Source organism: Antechinus flavipes, chromosome 3 (genome assembly GCF_016432865.1).
Source record: "Antechinus flavipes isolate AdamAnt ecotype Samford, QLD, Australia chromosome 3, AdamAnt_v2, whole genome shotgun sequence".
Lineage (NCBI taxonomy): Eukaryota > Metazoa > Chordata > Mammalia > Dasyuromorphia > Dasyuridae > Antechinus > Antechinus flavipes.
The window spans coordinates 594,846,663-594,864,508 of NC_067400.1; the positions used below are offsets into that span (position 1 = coordinate 594,846,663).

Here is a 17,846-nt window from a genome sequence, read left to right on the forward strand (position 1 = left end):
CAGACCAATCATTATAGATCACTTTTGTGTATCTCTGCCATCATTTTGTAAAATGGGAAGTGTATAATTGATACTATTGCTTCCAAAACCAAAATGAAACTGTGAAGCTTTTTTGTTTGCAATATACTAAATAAATGTAAATGGTAAATGCCAAGGTACAACAGTCTGGGAAGGATTATCATACTGAGCATTCATAAAGTAGAACTAAGTTCCTCAGAATTTAAATGGCAACAATTGACAAGAGCAGCAGAAAAACTGTTCCATGTAGTATGATACACCTTGGCTTGAATATCTTCATTGAAACTCACTAGATATAAGTTCTTCACTCATACCTGGGATGCATAGGATCAAAAATGTACCAACTAAAGCTATTATGCAACCATCAAACTTCCCATCAGTTCCCAGCATACACTTAAGATAATATCTACAGGACAGTGCACTTAAAAAATGCTTTGGTTCAATCTTCTAATCTCTTTGATATTTAATAAGTCTATATCCCTAAAATATCATGAAACCTCTTCATTTCAGCTGCTCTAAGAAAAGCTCTACCATCATTAAGCTTCACTGTGGGGCTCAGTAACTATATACTTTTATGTATGAGGCACTTGCTACAGATGACTGTCTTCCAGTTTCCTAGGTACAAACAGAAGAAAAACAAACCAATAAAAAACCACCATGCTTTTTTTTTTCCATTAAGACTCCAGACACAATTATGATGGCAACAATAACTTTTATTCAATTAGTTTAAAAATATTTAGAATAAATGCATTTAGAGAAGACCAAATAATTTTAAAACAGTTCTACACCAAATAGTTTAAAAAATATATTTTTGCATATTTTTTTCTGAGGGCAAACTAATATCCCACCATAGCTGTTTAGTCCCATAAATAGATTTTAATAGGAGACTACTCAACACTGTACGCATTCTATAATTTGATTCTGGACTTATACAAGTGTAAATAAGGGATTAAAACCATGCCATTGACAAGTTAACTTACCATTGGGTTCCTTGAAGGCTTGCCCGTTTAGTCTTTGGAGGTTCCCGAATACCATTTTAAGTGTTACCATGTTACTGCTGCTGAGTAATAGTGCAAGGGCTAAAATGCAAAATTCAGATGGTACAGGATTTGGACATCATGCAGCTTTAGATGCAGAAAAAAATTAAAACAACTCAAGATCCTTTTACAGAGGAAAATGAATAATGAAACAATTTGGGGATTACTTAAAAAGCTAAAGGAAATCATGACTTCATTGTTTGAAACAGCTTGCAAAATGACAAACCTATTTATTGTAACCCAACTAGATAAGGGCATTAAAGGCAGTAACAACACAAGAACTCTAATGCTCTTACATGAAATACAATAATAAAGAATGAACATATTATTGCTTTCACATACTTAACAACGCAGCACAAGAGCCTAATCTGAGGTTTGCAAATAATTTTATTTACCATTACTATACTTCCACTTCAAAAGGGGAAGAGAGGGGAGGGATTGAGGGAGAGGATAAGGACAGAAACTCCTAACGGTTCTCTCCCCCCCCCTCCCCCCAGTAAAATAAGAAACCAACCCTATCTATTAATTCATAAGCTGTCACGTTTCCTAAATGATTATTTTAGGCACAAGATAAACTTTGTGGTTTCTTCAACCTTATCCCCATTACAATTAACTTCACTTTTCCCTCTTATATCCATCAGGTAAGGTGTCTGTATAACCATTTTTTAAAAAAAGCTTATCTGCTTTGCTACAAAGCATAAGAGAAGAACAATCTTTTAAACATTAACTGCTCTACCCAATTCCCCCAAATCAAAACATTCTAAAAGGTAGACATGATTTCCCCAAATGGAAATTCATATAAACTGTGTAATAAGAATTATCACCTAATGTGCAGAGGCACTAAGGAAAGTTGGAGGGTACTGCTTACCATTTTAGGTGAGGTCACCCAGACTCATTAAAAACTAGATTAAAAAAAAAATACAAAAAACAAAACTTATTTTGGACAATGCAAGAACAAATAGCAATTAAGTCTGGGTATCAGGTGTCAATGCATGACAGGTGATGAATCCATTTGACTTGAGACAACTTTTCAAACATGTTTATTTGAAGCAAAATGAACTATTGCCAAGAAACTTATGAAAGTTCCATCTCAAAAGGGCCAAAAAAGGGGAATTAACTGCTATGAATTCTTTGCATTCAGGGCTGCAAAACAAAGACACATATTATTTAAATCAGTTTTATTTAAGAATTTCCAACAGTGACAAATCTTCTAAAAAGCATCCAAGCACAGAACACAGAACTGCAGCAAACAGCATTCTTAGGGGTATCTTACAGACATTAGAACTTCCACCCTTCTTTGAGACACACCCTGAGCTCACTGGTGGACTCTGCTTCAAAGAAACCCTGCAAAGCACACCACAAGCTCAGTCAATGTTCCCAGTCACAGCCCCCATCATCTTCAGGTCACAGTACCACACTTACATATCATTAACAGAAAAGAACACACACCATACAGCATTCACAGCAGTTGACATAAGGGAAAAAATACAAATAATTCATTTCACTTAACACATTCAACTAGTTGAACTAGGAAGAGAACTCACTTAAAAGTCTTCCAACACATGTGGATGTCCTTTGAATGCAAGAAACATTCGTACATTACTGGCTATCATTGCTCTCTGCACACTCTCTCACCAAAGCCACAGGATCGAGAGACACATCTCGCCAAGTTCAATGCACCACCAAGTCTCTGCACGCGCTCTCTCCTGTTTCTCGCTCATACCATCCTCTCATGCCTCGGCACCACCATCAATCCCACACAAGGTTTCAGAAGTTCAAACAGCCTTCTGGTTCCATATCACAGCCTTGCGTTCATAGCGTTGATACGACTCCATGAAATAAAGAGTAGCGGATAAAAATGGGACACCCACCGTCAAAGACGCAGCATGTGCAGGGTGAGGAAGTATTCTTGAATGAGAAAGCATGTAGACAGAAGTATTCCTATGGCGGAATATTTACAGCACTACTTTCAATGAAGTGCTTCTTCCATAAACATTTGAAATGAGATGAACTGCAGAGATTAAATGAAGCCTTCATATCGTACTTTAGTATATGAGGAGAGACAGTGTTAAAAAACAAAACAAAAACCAAACGAAACAAAAATACCAACATCATGACACCATGTACTCCAGATCGGAGGTTTTTCTAAGGAAAAATCTGTATGGTGGGGATCAAATTAAAACAAGGAAAATGTAAGTTCTGACTAATGGTTTCCATTTTGAACATGCAAAGAAATTCACTTGACGAGAAGTCCAGGGATAAAATATCACAGGAGAAATCTTTTTTTTATAATCAATTGTAGTGTGTTAGTTTACCCATCAGGCAAATAGCAGTTCACTTTCAACCATTCAGTATTTCAACCCTTTATGTAATAAAACTTATAAAATTCCTTTATTTTTTTTTCCTCTTTTCCTAAAGAAAAATGTCAAAAATACTGCTGAATATACTGCACACGGAACAAACTGATTCTGAAAATTTTAGTACATATGTATTTTACAATATACTTACCATGAGTTTAGAAAAATTTAATTCCCACCATAGTATCAGAACTGTCTACATTCCCCAACCTGACGATTTGGAATCCATGCTTGAACCAAAGCCTCCATTAAATCCACTGCCTGAGCCTGCATTTGATGCTGAACCCCAACCAATAGCTGCACCAGAGTTAGAGCCACTATATGAGTTATTTCCAGAACCAAAAGCCTGGTTGGGTTCCCTCTGCATATTGCCTTGACTTTGGTTGTTGCCTGATGGGCCTGACTGATTCTGTTGACTGGCCAACATGCCCATCATCCCCCAGCTGCTCTGCAGGGCTGCCTGGGCCGCTGCCATCATGGCAGGGTTGATGCTGAAAGCTCCAAAATTCATCCCTCCACCCATATTACTACCTTGGTTGTTTCCCAAACCAGCTCCACCCCCTCTACTGTTACCAAACCCACCCTGATTTCCAAAGCCGCCTGGATTACCACCAAATCTTCCACTTCTTTCTAACTGCCTATTGCTATTGTGCTTAGGTTCAGCATTGGATATATGTACGCTGATTCCTTTAATGATCAAGTCCTCTCCACAAAGAGACTGGGCAACCTACAAGAAATAAGGGATGCAAATAAATGAGGTTAAACTATGGTTTAGGATGGTTAGAAAAGAACACTATTAACATCAAGATTAAAATCAGTATTTAAGAAAAGTTCCCCCAAGTTGATTGTATTAAAAAAATAAAGACTACCCTTTTTAACTCGGGTAAAATCAGCAGGGATTTTCAGCTAATTTGTTTTCAGAAAACAATACTACCATCAGTTGAAATGCATGTATTTACAGAAATTGATCATTCATAACATAGTGGTGTATTTCCACAAATAATCAACAAATACTTAAAAAAGTATACATATGTCCAATATCCAGCACCCCACATTCCAAGTTTTATATAAAGGCCAAGAGAATTTGATAAACATCTGAACAGCTGGAAGGGTAAAACTTATGGAAAAATTACCTAAATAGCAGGGACTAAAATTTTAAAATTAAAAAGAAAAAGATACCTGATCATCTGCAAATGTAACAAAGGCAAAAGCCCTGAATGGTTTGGGAATGAAGACATCTACCACTTCTCCATACTGGCAAAAAAACTGTCGCAATTCATCAGCTGTCATGTCCTCTGTACAGCGCCCAACAAACACCTTTCTGCTTCTCAAAGGCTCATCTGGGCTTTGCTAAGTCAAATCACATAGAAGAAAAGAGCAAATGAAAAACTGCAGATGACACAATAAATGTACTTTACAAAATTCACGGCTTGGAGATAAAAGGTCTGCTGAGAACTCTTATCTATAATGATGAAGACTCCGTGTTCCTAACAACAAGAGGTTTCTATGAAGAATCAAACTTGGGATTTTGGAAACATCGCTAGATTCTAGTAAGACTTATTATTAGTAACATACATTATGTCCTGGCAGAAAGTAGCAGTCGACTCAAATGGGCAAAGGTAGGTCTTTCTAATGAAATATATTCTAATTGTCACCAAGTACAGATTTTCCAATTTAAGAGATGACTAATTAAGCCAATTAGGCTAAGCCAGGAATAAACCAAATACAAGTGAATAAAAATTGGTGAAGATGTTATTTCCAGTTCTACTATGCAGTGCAAGGGCACAATAACCTAAAACCATGATTCTGGAGCCCCATCAAAAAAAAAAAAAAAAAAAAAAAAAAGTTTTTTAAATGCAAAACTTTTGTCATATTTTTCTTCAATGAATTGAATTTTTTTTTAAAGTCCAAAGTCCAAAGTTTAAAGTACAAAGAAAATAATAGAGGAAAATACCTTGGAATTAGGAAGTTTACAATCACACCACCGTCCATCTATCATATGGCGCTGTGACATCACTTTCACTTGCGTTTCATACTCCGTGAAACGTACAAAACCAAATCCTTTTGAATGGCCAGTTTTTATGTCTTTCTTGACCTGAAAAAAGTTTTTGAAGTCACAACAACAAAATTACAGGCAAAATATCAATTATATCTAGTCATAAAAGCTGAATGGGGCCATAAGCAATATTGTCATGAAACACAAGGCAAGACTACACTGACAGAACCTCAAAACAATCAAGCTCCTAACCTTTATTTAAACAGAAGCTGGCTTTTTTTGGCAAAAGGAAAAATCATGAAATCAAGATGGTGTAAAGTGATATTTGAGAATTTGTATTTAAGTTTTAGTTATTTAATTCATTTTTACAGGAGCTGACACTATTTTTGTCTTCTATAATTACCTAAATGAAAACTAATCCACTTCCCCCGTGTCTCCAAATAAAATGTTCAAGGTAAATGACTTTTATAAGACCCGTTTTTACAGCATGACTTGATACTTGACCAACCCCCTCAGTAGTAATGGGATTTGACTTTACCAAAAGCATTACTATATGTATCTAAAGCAAAAAATAGAGAGAGCTGCGAAGTCTCTTTAGATTCTTTTGTATAAGATGTAACATAGGAAGTATATTCTGTTGAGCATGAAGGATAATTACTCAAATAATGCTGGGGGAAAAGCCAAAGATACCATTCACTAGAGAAAAATAGAGGGGAAAATGTAGGGACAGCAAAAATTTTGAGTCAGCAAAAGCAAGGCTTACCTGCACCATAAGGACTTCTCCAAAAGTGCTGAAATATTCTTTTAAATCCTGCTCAGTTGTTTTCCAAGGAAGACCTAAGACTATTAAATCAGAGGTCTTCTGCACAGCTCTTTTCACTTTTACTGCTGATGAGGCATCTGTTTCATCCATTTTCCTTTTGTTATCTGAACAAATTGAGCAAGAAATCTTTTTAAAACATTTATTTTGAAACTAATTAGAATATATACACATACTATCTCCTGAGCTTTGGAGATAGAGAAGGTACCTCTTTTGAGGGTACTATTAATCCACTAAAAACACTATATTGAGGTTTGTCCTGAGCTTACTTGGTGCTAATCATTACAAGTTCTGGTTTTGCAACACCCAAGAACACTTAAATCTTGGGGGACTCTGGAGATAAACCTATAATCAAGATAAATCAAAACATGTTCCACATAACAGCATAGAAAGGAGAATGTTGTTTAAAAAAAAAAAAACACCAAAGAACCAAAAAACCAACAAATATACCAGCTGTAGCTGTTTAGCTAAGCACTAACTTTCTGGCTACTTCTTCAACACAAACTTTCTAGAGAGTGCCATTTAAACACTTTTCACATCCAGGCCAACTTTGGTATATCTAGAAAGATTAGAAAAGACATGCAAAGAGACAAGACAGTGAAAGTACTACTTAATGGAGTCACCAATCAATTTTAAGTAGCAACAACAACCTTCCTCAAATTTTTTTCTTACTTCTAGATTTAGCATGTAAACTGCAAAGGATAGAAGGAAGGAAGAATCAAACTAGTTTTTACCACTTTAAAACTTTGTCTGAACATATGCCAAACTTTGTCCTTGGGAATAAAGGTTTGCTTAAGTAAATTAATAGCACAAATAATTTACCAGAACAGAGTCAATCACCCAAGTTTTAAATACTTTAACAACATGACCCTACCAACAGTAAATTTACTATATTCCCAGGTTAACTAAGTTTCCTAAAGGTCTTCACTTAAAATTCACAGAATGTTAAGAAAGTGAGAAAACTGGATGTAGTCAGAAGACTCAGGTTTTCCCCATTTGGAGAATCTGAAGTCACTTTCATTATAAAATGGAGACGACAACACCAAATACTGCCACACTTTTCCTGAATTGTTATTAAATGAAATTATCTATGCAAAATATTTCTATCACTTTGTTGCTTTGTAAATGTTGCTATTATTAGAGCTGGATAGCTTTATTCAAACAGCTATGTTGAAATCAAAAATCACTGTTTTAATAATGTGACATTTTACTGATACATCTTTTAAAACAGTTGCCTAGATAAGAGCTCACAACTATCTGTAATGACAGAGGCCTATCTCAAATGATTTTGCCTTAAGGGGTTCTAGCTTAATACCATCAATGACACAAAAATTACCAGGACACAAACCTTTTGGATAGTTGACAACATATACCAGATTTCCCCAGCCAGCATCAGGAGCATGCAGAATTCCTTCTACAAGCCGTACACCCCTCATACACTGGGACACTGGATTCCTGTAGCGGAGTCCACACGCCCCTGGGAACTGGGCAGTGACCGTGGACAGCAGTACTGTCCCATCATCTTCTGAGGGAATTTCAATGGGTTCATCATTCTCATCTTCAGTTACCCGAATGTATTCAGACATCTTTACTTAAAGTTCCTAATAAAGGAGATGTGAATAAATACTTTTCAATCACAATTTTACTTTTATCAAAGTAACAACCAAATAATTGGAGTCAAGGAGTCTTACACTAAGTTGATGTTTTCATAGTTCCAATATTATTAAGACCTACAAAAAATAGGGGAGGGCGGGTGAAGGGTCAGGGTTAAAGGCCCTCACCAGGCTTAGAATGAGATGATTTGTGTTCAGACACTAGCTCAGACACCGCCCATGCCCTTTCTAGTCTCGGGATGGGGAGATGGGGCAATCTGGCTGGGCCTTCCCGGTTGGGGTCTCGGTTTCCACCTGTCATAGGAGGATAGCCGGCTCAGACGGGAGAGAACCTGGCCAGCACGTCTTCACACTCCTCCTAGGGCAAGCGGTAAAGTTTGGGAACTTCATTCTCATATTCATTAGGCGGCCGAAGTATGACGACATGCTGGCTCTGCCCCGCCCCCTTCCCCCCCAACCCCAGGAGGATCCCCAACCAAGGTATCCCTCCTTTTGGAGCCCTGGCGAAAGGAGACGGCTGCCTCTCACTCCTCCCTTCCTTGGGGGAGCGTGAAGAGGACCCCGCCCTTCGTCTTTTTCTTTGTCTCAGTCTCTCCCCGGGCTGAGCACCGGCCCGGAGAAATGTTTGCCGAATGAATAACGGACTGAGTCTAGGCTCGGTTGCTTCCATTTCCCTGTCCGTTCCTGGAGGTCAGGCCTACCTCCCGGCCTTGATAACAGCCCCCCGCCAAGTCAGAGCCTCGGTGATCGGGGTGTCAAGCGAGCACAAACTGATCCTCCGGCCGGGCCTCTGCGCAGGCCGAGGCCCGCGGGCTGCACGCGGCCGGAGCCGGCCGGTAACCATGGCCACGGGCACAGCGGGCGGGGCGGCGGGGGGGAGGGGAAGGCCGGAAGGGGGGGCAGCGTCACCGGCACGTGGCCTTGGCCCGGCCTTACCACCACTTACCCCACGGTGGGGGGAGGGAGGGCGGACCTGCGCCTCCCCCCTCCCCCGGCTCGCGCCCCAACTCCGGCCCCACCGTCCCCCTCCCCCAGGCCTGGCCCGAGCTGGAGAGGCCCTGACAGGACGAGGTCCGGGCCAGGCCCTGCTCTCCCCCCGCTGCCTCCGGGCCAGTCCGGCGCTGCACCGGGAGGAGGGGGGCAGGGACTCACCCGCGCGGCCACCTCTGGGCCCCGGACAGGCGAGCGAGTGGAACACAGGCTGGCCTGGCACCGACGCCGACACCGCCACCGCTGCGCTCCGACAAAATGGCGCTCGAGCCGCCTCCTCCCCTCGCCGGACGTCGGGCCGGCCCACCGGAGCCACGCGCGCGGGGGAGGTGGGCCGGCCGCGGGATTTTTCGGCCCCGTCCCAAGCCCCGCAACCATCACCTTGGCGAAAGACGCAGCTTAAAAAAGAAATGAACCGGACTTGGCGAGGGAACTTATGGCCTGGTGGAGGAGACCGACGAGGGACGGCCGCGGCAGATGAGCTCCCCCCACGCGCGGTCGCGTAGATGGTTCTTCCCGACCAACCGACGCTCGGGGTCGGGAGGGGAAGGAGGGAGCTCGCGCCCTTTCGGAGCACGCACGCGCGTGCGCGGGCTCTGCTGTGCCTTCTTGCAGTCGCGGCTCACGGTTTGCGTCCGGAGCCGGCAGGTGCACTAGAGGTGCAGCCCCAGTGCCCACGTGACGGACCTTGCTGCTGGCAACCTCTGGGCTTTTGCTTGTGCGGTGCCCGTCTCCTGCAGGGCGCTCCTTCCCTTTCTCCCTCAGAAATCTTCAGCCTGGTTCTGAACTAAACTCGGGCCGCCTCCTACAGGAAGCCTTCCTTGTAGTCCACGTTGTTAGTATTCTTTATAACAATAATAACCAGCAATCATCTAGTGTTTTCTATTTTTTTTTTATCACATAGCGCTTTGAGTCAGAAAGTGCTTTACAAACGTGTTTAATTCTCTATAGAACACAATATTGGTCGATGCTGTTTCCATTGTACAGATGGGGAAACAGAGGTAGAAGACTTTCGCTGTCGGAGGCGGGATTTCTGCACTATAAAACGTCACTTAACTGCCTCCAATTACTTGCTGCTTGCCAGTTACGTAAGCCCTGGCAAGCGGCTGAGAAGCAGGTGTGTTAGGGGATGTGCCCCTGCCAAGGGAAGGTGAGCTGCCATTATCCCTGCGGCAGAGAACGGGTGTGTAATTAGCTCTCTGCACTCATCTGTGGCTACTGGCGTGTAGTAGGTGCTTAATAAATGTCTATTGACTGTGACCCCCAATTTATGGTTAAGCAAACTGAGACAAACAGGATGGAGGTGATGGGGAACTCTGAAGCTGTCCTTCTTGACCTTTGGGGAGAGCCCTGAAATTCTGACAGGGACCCACCTTGGGGCAGTCTAAGTGGTTCCATTAAGATTGGCCCAGGACCACTCCCTACTTAGCTCAAACTTAAGTGGTCTCATTTAGCTGGAGATCTAGATTTGATATTTCTGTGGAGTTCTATTGAGCTAAAAATTGGCTCCGGACCACTCCCAGTAAGTGGTCTCATTCAACCGGAAATCTTGGCCTGGGGGCAATGACAACAAACAATCTCATTCAATTGAAACTTCAGTTTCAGATTTCCTATTTTTTTTTTTTTTAATAATTATAACTTTTTATTGACAGAACCCGTGCCAGGGTAATTTTTTTACAGCATTATCCCTTGCACTCGCTTCTGTTCCGATTTTTCCCCTCCCTCCCTTCACCCCTTTCCCCAGATGGCAAGCAGTCCTTTACATGTTGGATATGTTGCAGTATATCCTAGATACAATATATGTGTGTAGAACCGAACAGTTCTCTTGTTGCACAGGGAGAATTGGATTCAGAAGGTAAAAATAACCCGGGAAGAAAAACAAAAATGCAAGCAGTTTACATTCATTTCCCAGTGTTCTTTCTCTGGGTGTAGCTGCTTCTGTCCATTACTGATCAATTGACACTGAGTTAGATCTTCTCTTTATCGAAGAGATCCACTTCCATCAAAATACATCCTCAAACAGTATCATTATTGAGGTATATTATGATCTCCTGGTTCTGCTCATTTCACTTTGCATCAGTTCATGTAAGTCTCTCCAAGCCTCTGTATTCATCCTGCTGGTCATTTCTTACAGAACAATAATATTCCATAACATTCATATACCACAGTTTACCCAGCCATTCTCCAGTTGATGGGCATCCATTCATTTTCCAGTTTCTAGCCACTACAAACTGCCACAAACATTTTGGCACCTACAGGTCCCTTTCCCTTCTTTAGTATCTCTTTGGGATATAAGCCCAGTAGAAACACTGCTGGATCAAAGGGTATGCACAGTTTGATAACTTTTTGGGCATAATTCCAGATTGCTCTCCAGAATGGTTGGATTCGTTCACAACTCCACCAACAAGGCATCAGTGTCCATTTTTCCCACATTCCCTCCAACATTCATCATTATTTTTTCCTGTCATCTTAGCTAATCAGATTTCCTATTTAAAGGGCAATTTGGGGGCTCCTTTCTTTGCAGAGGCCCAAAAGCAGGACCATGCCTTGTCAAGGAACCCCTCTCTCTCCTTGGCATAGCTGCCTGCCAAGACCCTGCCTGCTGAAAAGGCAACCCTCTTCTCAGTGTTAACCCCCCTCTTTATCTCTCTCTCTGCCAGGATTTCTCTGCTAGACCTTTACTTCTCTGTCAGGATCTTGCCACTGAGGAAAGTAACCACCTAGCAAAAACTGACTTCTCAGTGTCAATAAACTTCTTTTTGCCAGTCTAACTTTTCGGGTTCATGAATTCTTTCATATTGGATCTGTACCGACCAGAAGGATTTCCCACAATTCTCTGCCCTTCGCCAAGCCTCATCAGAGGGACTTGCCCAGGGTCATACAGGCAGTAAGCGTCTGAGGTGGGATTGGAACACTGCAAGATGAGTCCAGACCAGGCACCCTAGGCACCGTGGCAGGCCAGCTGCCCTCCATGAGTTCTCTCAGTGTACCCTAATTTCCAAGTGTAAGATCAGAGATGGATGGTTCTTATGCTTATACATTTTAATATGAGACATTTAAGAGACAAATTGCTGCCAAGATTCCTACTCACCCCTCTTTCATTTTGTTTATACAAAAACTTTAGGACTTAAAATCAAAATTTCCCCATTTTGTCTTCTGTGATCTTCATATTTGGTGACGGACTCTTTCTCTATCCATAGATCTGACAGGTCATTTTTTCCTTGGTCCTCTAATCTATTTTTGATATTATCCTTCATGTCTAATTTAGATACCCATTTTGAGCTTATGTTGGTATATGGTGTGAGATGTTGGTCTATACTTAATTTCTGCCAGCCTACTTTCCAGTTTTCCCAGAACTTTCTGTCAAATAGAGAATCTTTACTCTAGTAAGTGAATTGAGTTGGCCAAACACTGACCTGCTGTATTCATTTGCTTCTGTATATTGTTTTTATTTGCTGTAAAATGTTTTTACACAGTTAGGATTACTGTATATTTCCTTCCTATTTCTGCCATTTATCCTCTTTTTCTCCTTTCCCAAAAATATTTTACTTCTGAATTCCCCAGTCTGCCATCCTTTTTATCAGCATGTCACTCTCTTATCCCCTTCCTTGTAAAGCAAGATAGATATTTCTACACCCAAATGTTTATTTTATTTCCTCTTTGAGTCAATTCTGATGAAAGTAAGGTTTATATGTTGTTCCCACCCTACTGCTTTTCCCTCCACTGTAAAAGCTCTTTCATATCTCTTTTACGTAAGATCATTTACCCTGTATCTCTCCCTTCTTCCTTCTCCCTACCACTGTCTTTCTCACCTCTTAATTTTTAAAAAAATATCATCCTGTCATATCAACTGTATCTATGTATCCTCCCAACTGCCCTAATAATGAGAAAGTTCTTAGGAGTTACAAGTATCATTTCCCACATAGGAATGTAAACAATTTAACTTTATTGAATTACTTAAGACTTATCTTTCCTTTTTACCTTTTTACCTCTCTTGAGTTTAATATTTGAAAGTCAGTTTTTCTATTCTGCTCTGGTGTTTTCATTAGGAATGTTTAAAAGCCCTCTCCTCCCAATTTTTCCTCGAAAAGGATTACATTCAGTTTTGCTGGTTAAGTGATTTTTGATTATAATTGTAGCTCCTTTGACTGGAATATTTTCTCACTGATCTGGAAATTCTGGAATTTGGAATTTTAATTTTGGGATTTCTTTCAGGAAGTGAGTGGTTAATTCTTTCAAATTCTATTGATAGTCTAGTTCTAGACTATCTGGGAAGTTTTCCTTGATAATTTCTTGGAAGATGATGTCTGCTCTCTCTATTTCTCTCTGTTTCTCTGTCTCTCTTAATCTTGGCTTTCAGGCAGTTCAATAATTTTTAAATTATCTCTTCTGGATCTATTTTATAACTCTGTTGTTTTTCCAGAAGGATATTTCACATTTTCTTTTTTCTTTTGTTTGATTTTGTTTTATTGTTTCTTAATGTGTCATGGAATCATTAGCTTCCACTTGTACAATTCTAATTTTTAAGGAATTCTTTTCTGCAGTAAGCTTTTGCCCTCTTTTTTCTATTAGACCAATTCTATTTTTTAAGTTCTTCTCTTCTTTGGATTTTTGTACCTCTTTTACTATTTGGCTTATTATTTTTTAAGGTGTTAGTTTCTTTAGTGTGTGTGTGTGTGTGTGCGCTTCCTTTACCAAACTGTTGACTCTTTTTCATGATTTTCTTGCATCACTCTCATTTATTTCCCCAATTTTCCTCTGCCCACCCTTATTTGATTTTTTAAAAAATTTTAAGCTTTTCCCAGGAATTCTTTTTGTCCCTGAAACCAATTCACATATTTCTTTGAGGCTTTCTGTATAGCTGTTTTTACTTTGTTGTCTACTTTGGAGTTTGTGTTTTGATCTTCCCTGTCACCATAGTAGCTTTCTATGATCAAGTTCTTTTGTTGTTGTTTTTTGCTCATTCTCCCAGCCTATTTCTTGACTTTATTTTATGCTAAAATTGGTGGAGCTGTGAACTGATCCAACCATTCTGAAGAGCAATTTGGAACTATGCCCAAAGGACCATAAAACTGTGCACAACCTTGACCTATCAATATCACTATTAGGTTTTTATCCCAAAGAGATCAAAGGAAAAGGAAAAGGATCTATATACACAAATAATATTATAGCAAAGTGGCAAAGAATTGCCCATCAATTGACTGAACAAGGTATAGAATAGGATTGTGATAAAATACTATTGTGTTATTAGAAATGATGAGCACTTTCCTAAGCTTCAGAGTTTTTGTTCTATTATTTTCAGAGCCAGTTCCAGGGGATTGTCAGTTTTCAGTTCTTCCAGGGTAGTATGATTTAAGGAAAGGTGTGGTCACTACTCTCCTAACCTGTGATGTAGTCTGTGAGTGACCACAAGCACTCTTTTCAGCCCTGGAACTGGGACCAGGGTCTTCACTCCCCTGTTGCCACAAGCTCTGGTGTGCTAATGCTTCTCCCTGTCCTTGAAGAGCAACTCAAGACTATGACCTGATTGGCTTGGCCAATGTAACAGAGTCTTGTACCTTGTGCCAGCCAAGGGACCCCTGTAATCTCCTTCTGATCATTTGTCCGACCTTTTCCTCCTTGCCCTCTATCCCTCCCCACCCCGATTCTTTACTGTTTGGACAGAGAACTCCAGGAGCCATCAGTGTGAATTCATCTTTCCCAAAGGGCTGCTGCTTACTTGCCTAGGTGCAGCCTATGCTGGACTGCGCTCTATCTACTCTCACCCTAGGGAGACAGACCTTTCCTGCCAACTTTCTAAAGTTGTCTTGGACTGGGAAATTGCTTTACCTTGTATTTTTTTATGGCTGCTGTCACTCCAGTGTTCATTTTGAGTCATGATTTTTAACATTGTTTAGAGGGGAACTTGGGAGAGCTTAGATGAATTCCTGACTTTATTCTGCCATCTTGGCCCCATTCTCTGTCTCTGAAATTTTGAAAAGACCTCTTATTTCTCTCCATTACACATAGTGATTGCTCTTAGTTTTAAATAGATATTATTTCCTTTACCATGGGCAATACTTTTGTAGTATTTTTAATATAAGTGGTTGTTAGATTTTGTAAAAAAAAAAAAAAAAAAAAAAAACTAACAAAAAAACTTTTACAGCATCTATTGATGTCATTCTACAGTTTTTATTTTTTTAAGTTATTATTATGTTTATGTGATTCTTCATATTGAATGTATATTCCTGGTATAACTCCATCTGGTTATAGTGTATATCTTTTTTTATTTTTTTATTTTTAATAGCTTTTTATTTACAAGTTACATGCATGGGTAATTTTACAGCATTGACAATTGCCAAATCTTTTGTTCCAATTTTTCCCCTCCTTCTCCCCACTCCCTCTCCTAAATGGCAGGATGACCAATACATGTTAAATATGTGTATATCTTTTTTGACATATGGCTAGTAAGTGTCAAGTTGTCTGCGGCCAGATCTGATTTAGCTTTCAATATCCTATTTGTAGTGAACAAGAGATTGGAAGGTAACCATCTTTTTGTTCTTTTCGCAAATTTATGTAATATTACAATCAATTCTTCTTTAAATAGAATTTACTTATATATGCATCTAGCCTTGGAGTTATTTTTTTCCATTTTTTTCTGATTTTGTTTATCCCTCTTTTTCCTTATAATCTCATTGACAAGGGGCTAGTTAAGTTCATCTGGGTCCAGAGACCCTATAGTCTCCCTGTTAACTAATCTTGCATAAATCAGGAAACTTTCCACTCCTGTATTTTCATCACCATCAACCAACTATTGTTATGAGACAGAACTTGAAACAAGGTATTAAGTCAATAGAATTAGTAGAAACAATGCTTGAGTTTACACTTTTGAGAATTCACATATTGGCTCATACATTGGAGTTCACAAGTATGGGAGATATACAAAACTTTGTAATTTTGTGATTTCACACCTCCCATAATCCCACTCTCAGAGGAGGAGTCAACCTTTGGGTTCACACCTTTAAGAGATCATATATAAGAAACTCTTAGAGCTTCAACCAGTCAGTCAGTTTGGAAGATTGCCAGGAGTTGGAGTTGGAGCTAGAGGCAGAAGCTGGAAGAGCAAAAAGACAAGCTGCAAGAGCTGTTGGAACCAAGGAGGGAGAGAGGCCTCTAAGAAAGCTAATCGGGCCCAAGGAAAGAGATAAGACTTGGAAGGAGAAAATAAGCATTTGGATTTTATCAGCTGGCTGCATTTGAAGTGATTATTACTTTGAACTGAAACTGAGGCTGCCTCCAGAAAATCTCCCCAAGAAACCTGCTCTCAGAGAATGACCATATTATACAAAAGAAGAGAACACCACAAACTACTGCACTCACAGATCTCAAAGTGTTTTTCTAGGAGCTGAGAATGCAGATAATACCTTACTTTATCAGTTATCATCCTGGAATCCCTGAAAACAAGGGGTAGCATCTCCAATACATGTCAGAAATACAACTTGCCATATACAAGAAGGAAAAGCTGGAAAGCCAGCATAGAAGTTTCCATACTTCCTGGTTGTCCTGGTCAGGATGCAGATTTGGATACCCACAGTAGTCCCTTCCTGTCTATGGTCACTTATAAAAGTTGTACCTTTTTTTGGTAGCTAAAGGACTTTTTCCTTTTCCTTCCATCTTTTTTGGATATTGGTCTTGCTGTGGTATAGCTGGGCCAAATAACTGTATAGTAACTTTTTGAGAAAAATTCCAAATTGCTCACCAGGATGGTTATACCTATTCCCATCTCACTATGATGTCTCCAATATTTATAATTTCTGTCCTTCCTTCCTTTCTTCCTTCCTTCCTTCCTTCTTTCCTTCCTTCCTTCCTTCCTTCCTTCCTTCCTTCCTTCCTCCTTCTCTTCTTCTCTCTTCTCTCCCTCCTTTCCTCCCTGCTTCTCTCTCTCCCCCTCCTTTCTTCCTTGTTTCTCTCTCTCTCTCTCTCTCTCTCTCTCTCTCTCTCTCTCTCTCTCTCTCTCTCTCTCTCTCTCTCTCTCTCTCTCTTCTTTGCTACTGTAATGTGTGTGTGAGGCAGAATCTCAGAATCAATGTTTAATGAGTTCTCTTCTTCTCCCAAATGTGGATGTGAGATCACCACATAATCTCTCATTTGGAAAGGAATTTGTCACCAAATGAAGGAATTACAATAGACAGTAGAAACCAATCACCTCTCCAATTCAGTGAGCCCTCATACCAATGGGAGTGACTCTTCCTACTCCCCCAAGTTTTCTACAACCCCAGTTCTTTCAAATGATCCTCAAATGTCACAAACTTTTCATCATCCTGGTTACCTCTCTGTAAATGCCTTTTAGTTTAGAAATGCCTTTCTTATACTGAATGAAACAGTCTGCTACAGATATTGTCTGACCAGGTCAGAGAATAGCCAGACTGTGGCTTCCCTAGTCTTGGACACTGCCTTTTTCAGGCAGCCTGAGGTTGTGTTATTTTTCTTGAGACTCATACTGAGCTTTCAGTCTCAGTTCCTTTTTGGATGAACGGTTACCATTTAATCCCACTTCTCCTATCTTGTATTTAGAAGGGAAACAACTGGGGGTGGTGATGGAGGGAAATATCTATTTAGCAAGTTTCTCTAATAAAGGTCTTATTTCCAAGATATAAACCACTGATTCAAATTTATAAGGATAAGAACTATTCCCCAGTTAATAAGTAGTCTAAACATTTGTATATATTAACAGGTTGTTCTGAAGGGAAGAAATTCAGGCTATCTATAGCCATTAAAAAATGCTCCAAATCACTATTAGTTAGAAAGTGCAAATTCAAGTGATTCTGAGATTCTGCTTCACACACATCATAGTCACAAAGATGACAAAAGAAGAAAATGATAAATGTTGGAGATGTGAGCCAAGGATGGTGGAGTTGAGAATGTATATAATCATTCTAAAGAGCAATTTGGAATTTTTCTCAAAAAGTTACTGTATTGTTCTTTGGCTCAGCTATACCACTGCAAGTCTATACCCAAAAGAGATTGAAGAAAAAG

General features: G+C 40.0%; 1 protein-coding gene across 1 annotated transcript; it reads right to left on the reverse strand.

The window, feature by feature from the left end:
* Positions 1–2,218: 2,218 nt before the first annotated feature.
* Positions 2,219–9,713, reverse strand: TARDBP (TAR DNA binding protein). The gene is made up of 6 exons (XM_051988566.1): positions 8,994–9,713; positions 7,577–7,829; positions 6,172–6,335; positions 5,367–5,507; positions 4,592–4,762; positions 2,219–4,139 (listed from the first exon to the last, which is right to left on the reverse strand). Exons 2-6 carry the CDS (start codon positions 7,812–7,814, stop codon positions 3,609–3,611), a joined length of 1,245 nt encoding a protein of 414 aa, XP_051844526.1. The 5' UTR covers positions 7,815–7,829; positions 8,994–9,713; the 3' UTR covers positions 2,219–3,608.
* Positions 9,714–17,846: the final 8,133 nt, after the last annotated feature.

Coding starts and splice junctions, on each gene's coding strand:
- TARDBP (XM_051988566.1), bottom strand. CDS start 7,814: ATGTCTGAATACATTCGGGTAACTGAAGATGAGAATGATGAACCCATT. Junction 5,508..6,171: donor GAGAAGTCCTTATGGTGCAG/GTAAGCCTTGCT, acceptor AACTTTTTTCAG/GTCAAGAAAGACATAAAAAC. Junction 4,140..4,591: donor TTACATTTGCAGATGATCAG/GTATCTTTTTCT, acceptor TATTTCTTGTAG/GTTGCCCAGTCTCTTTGTGG.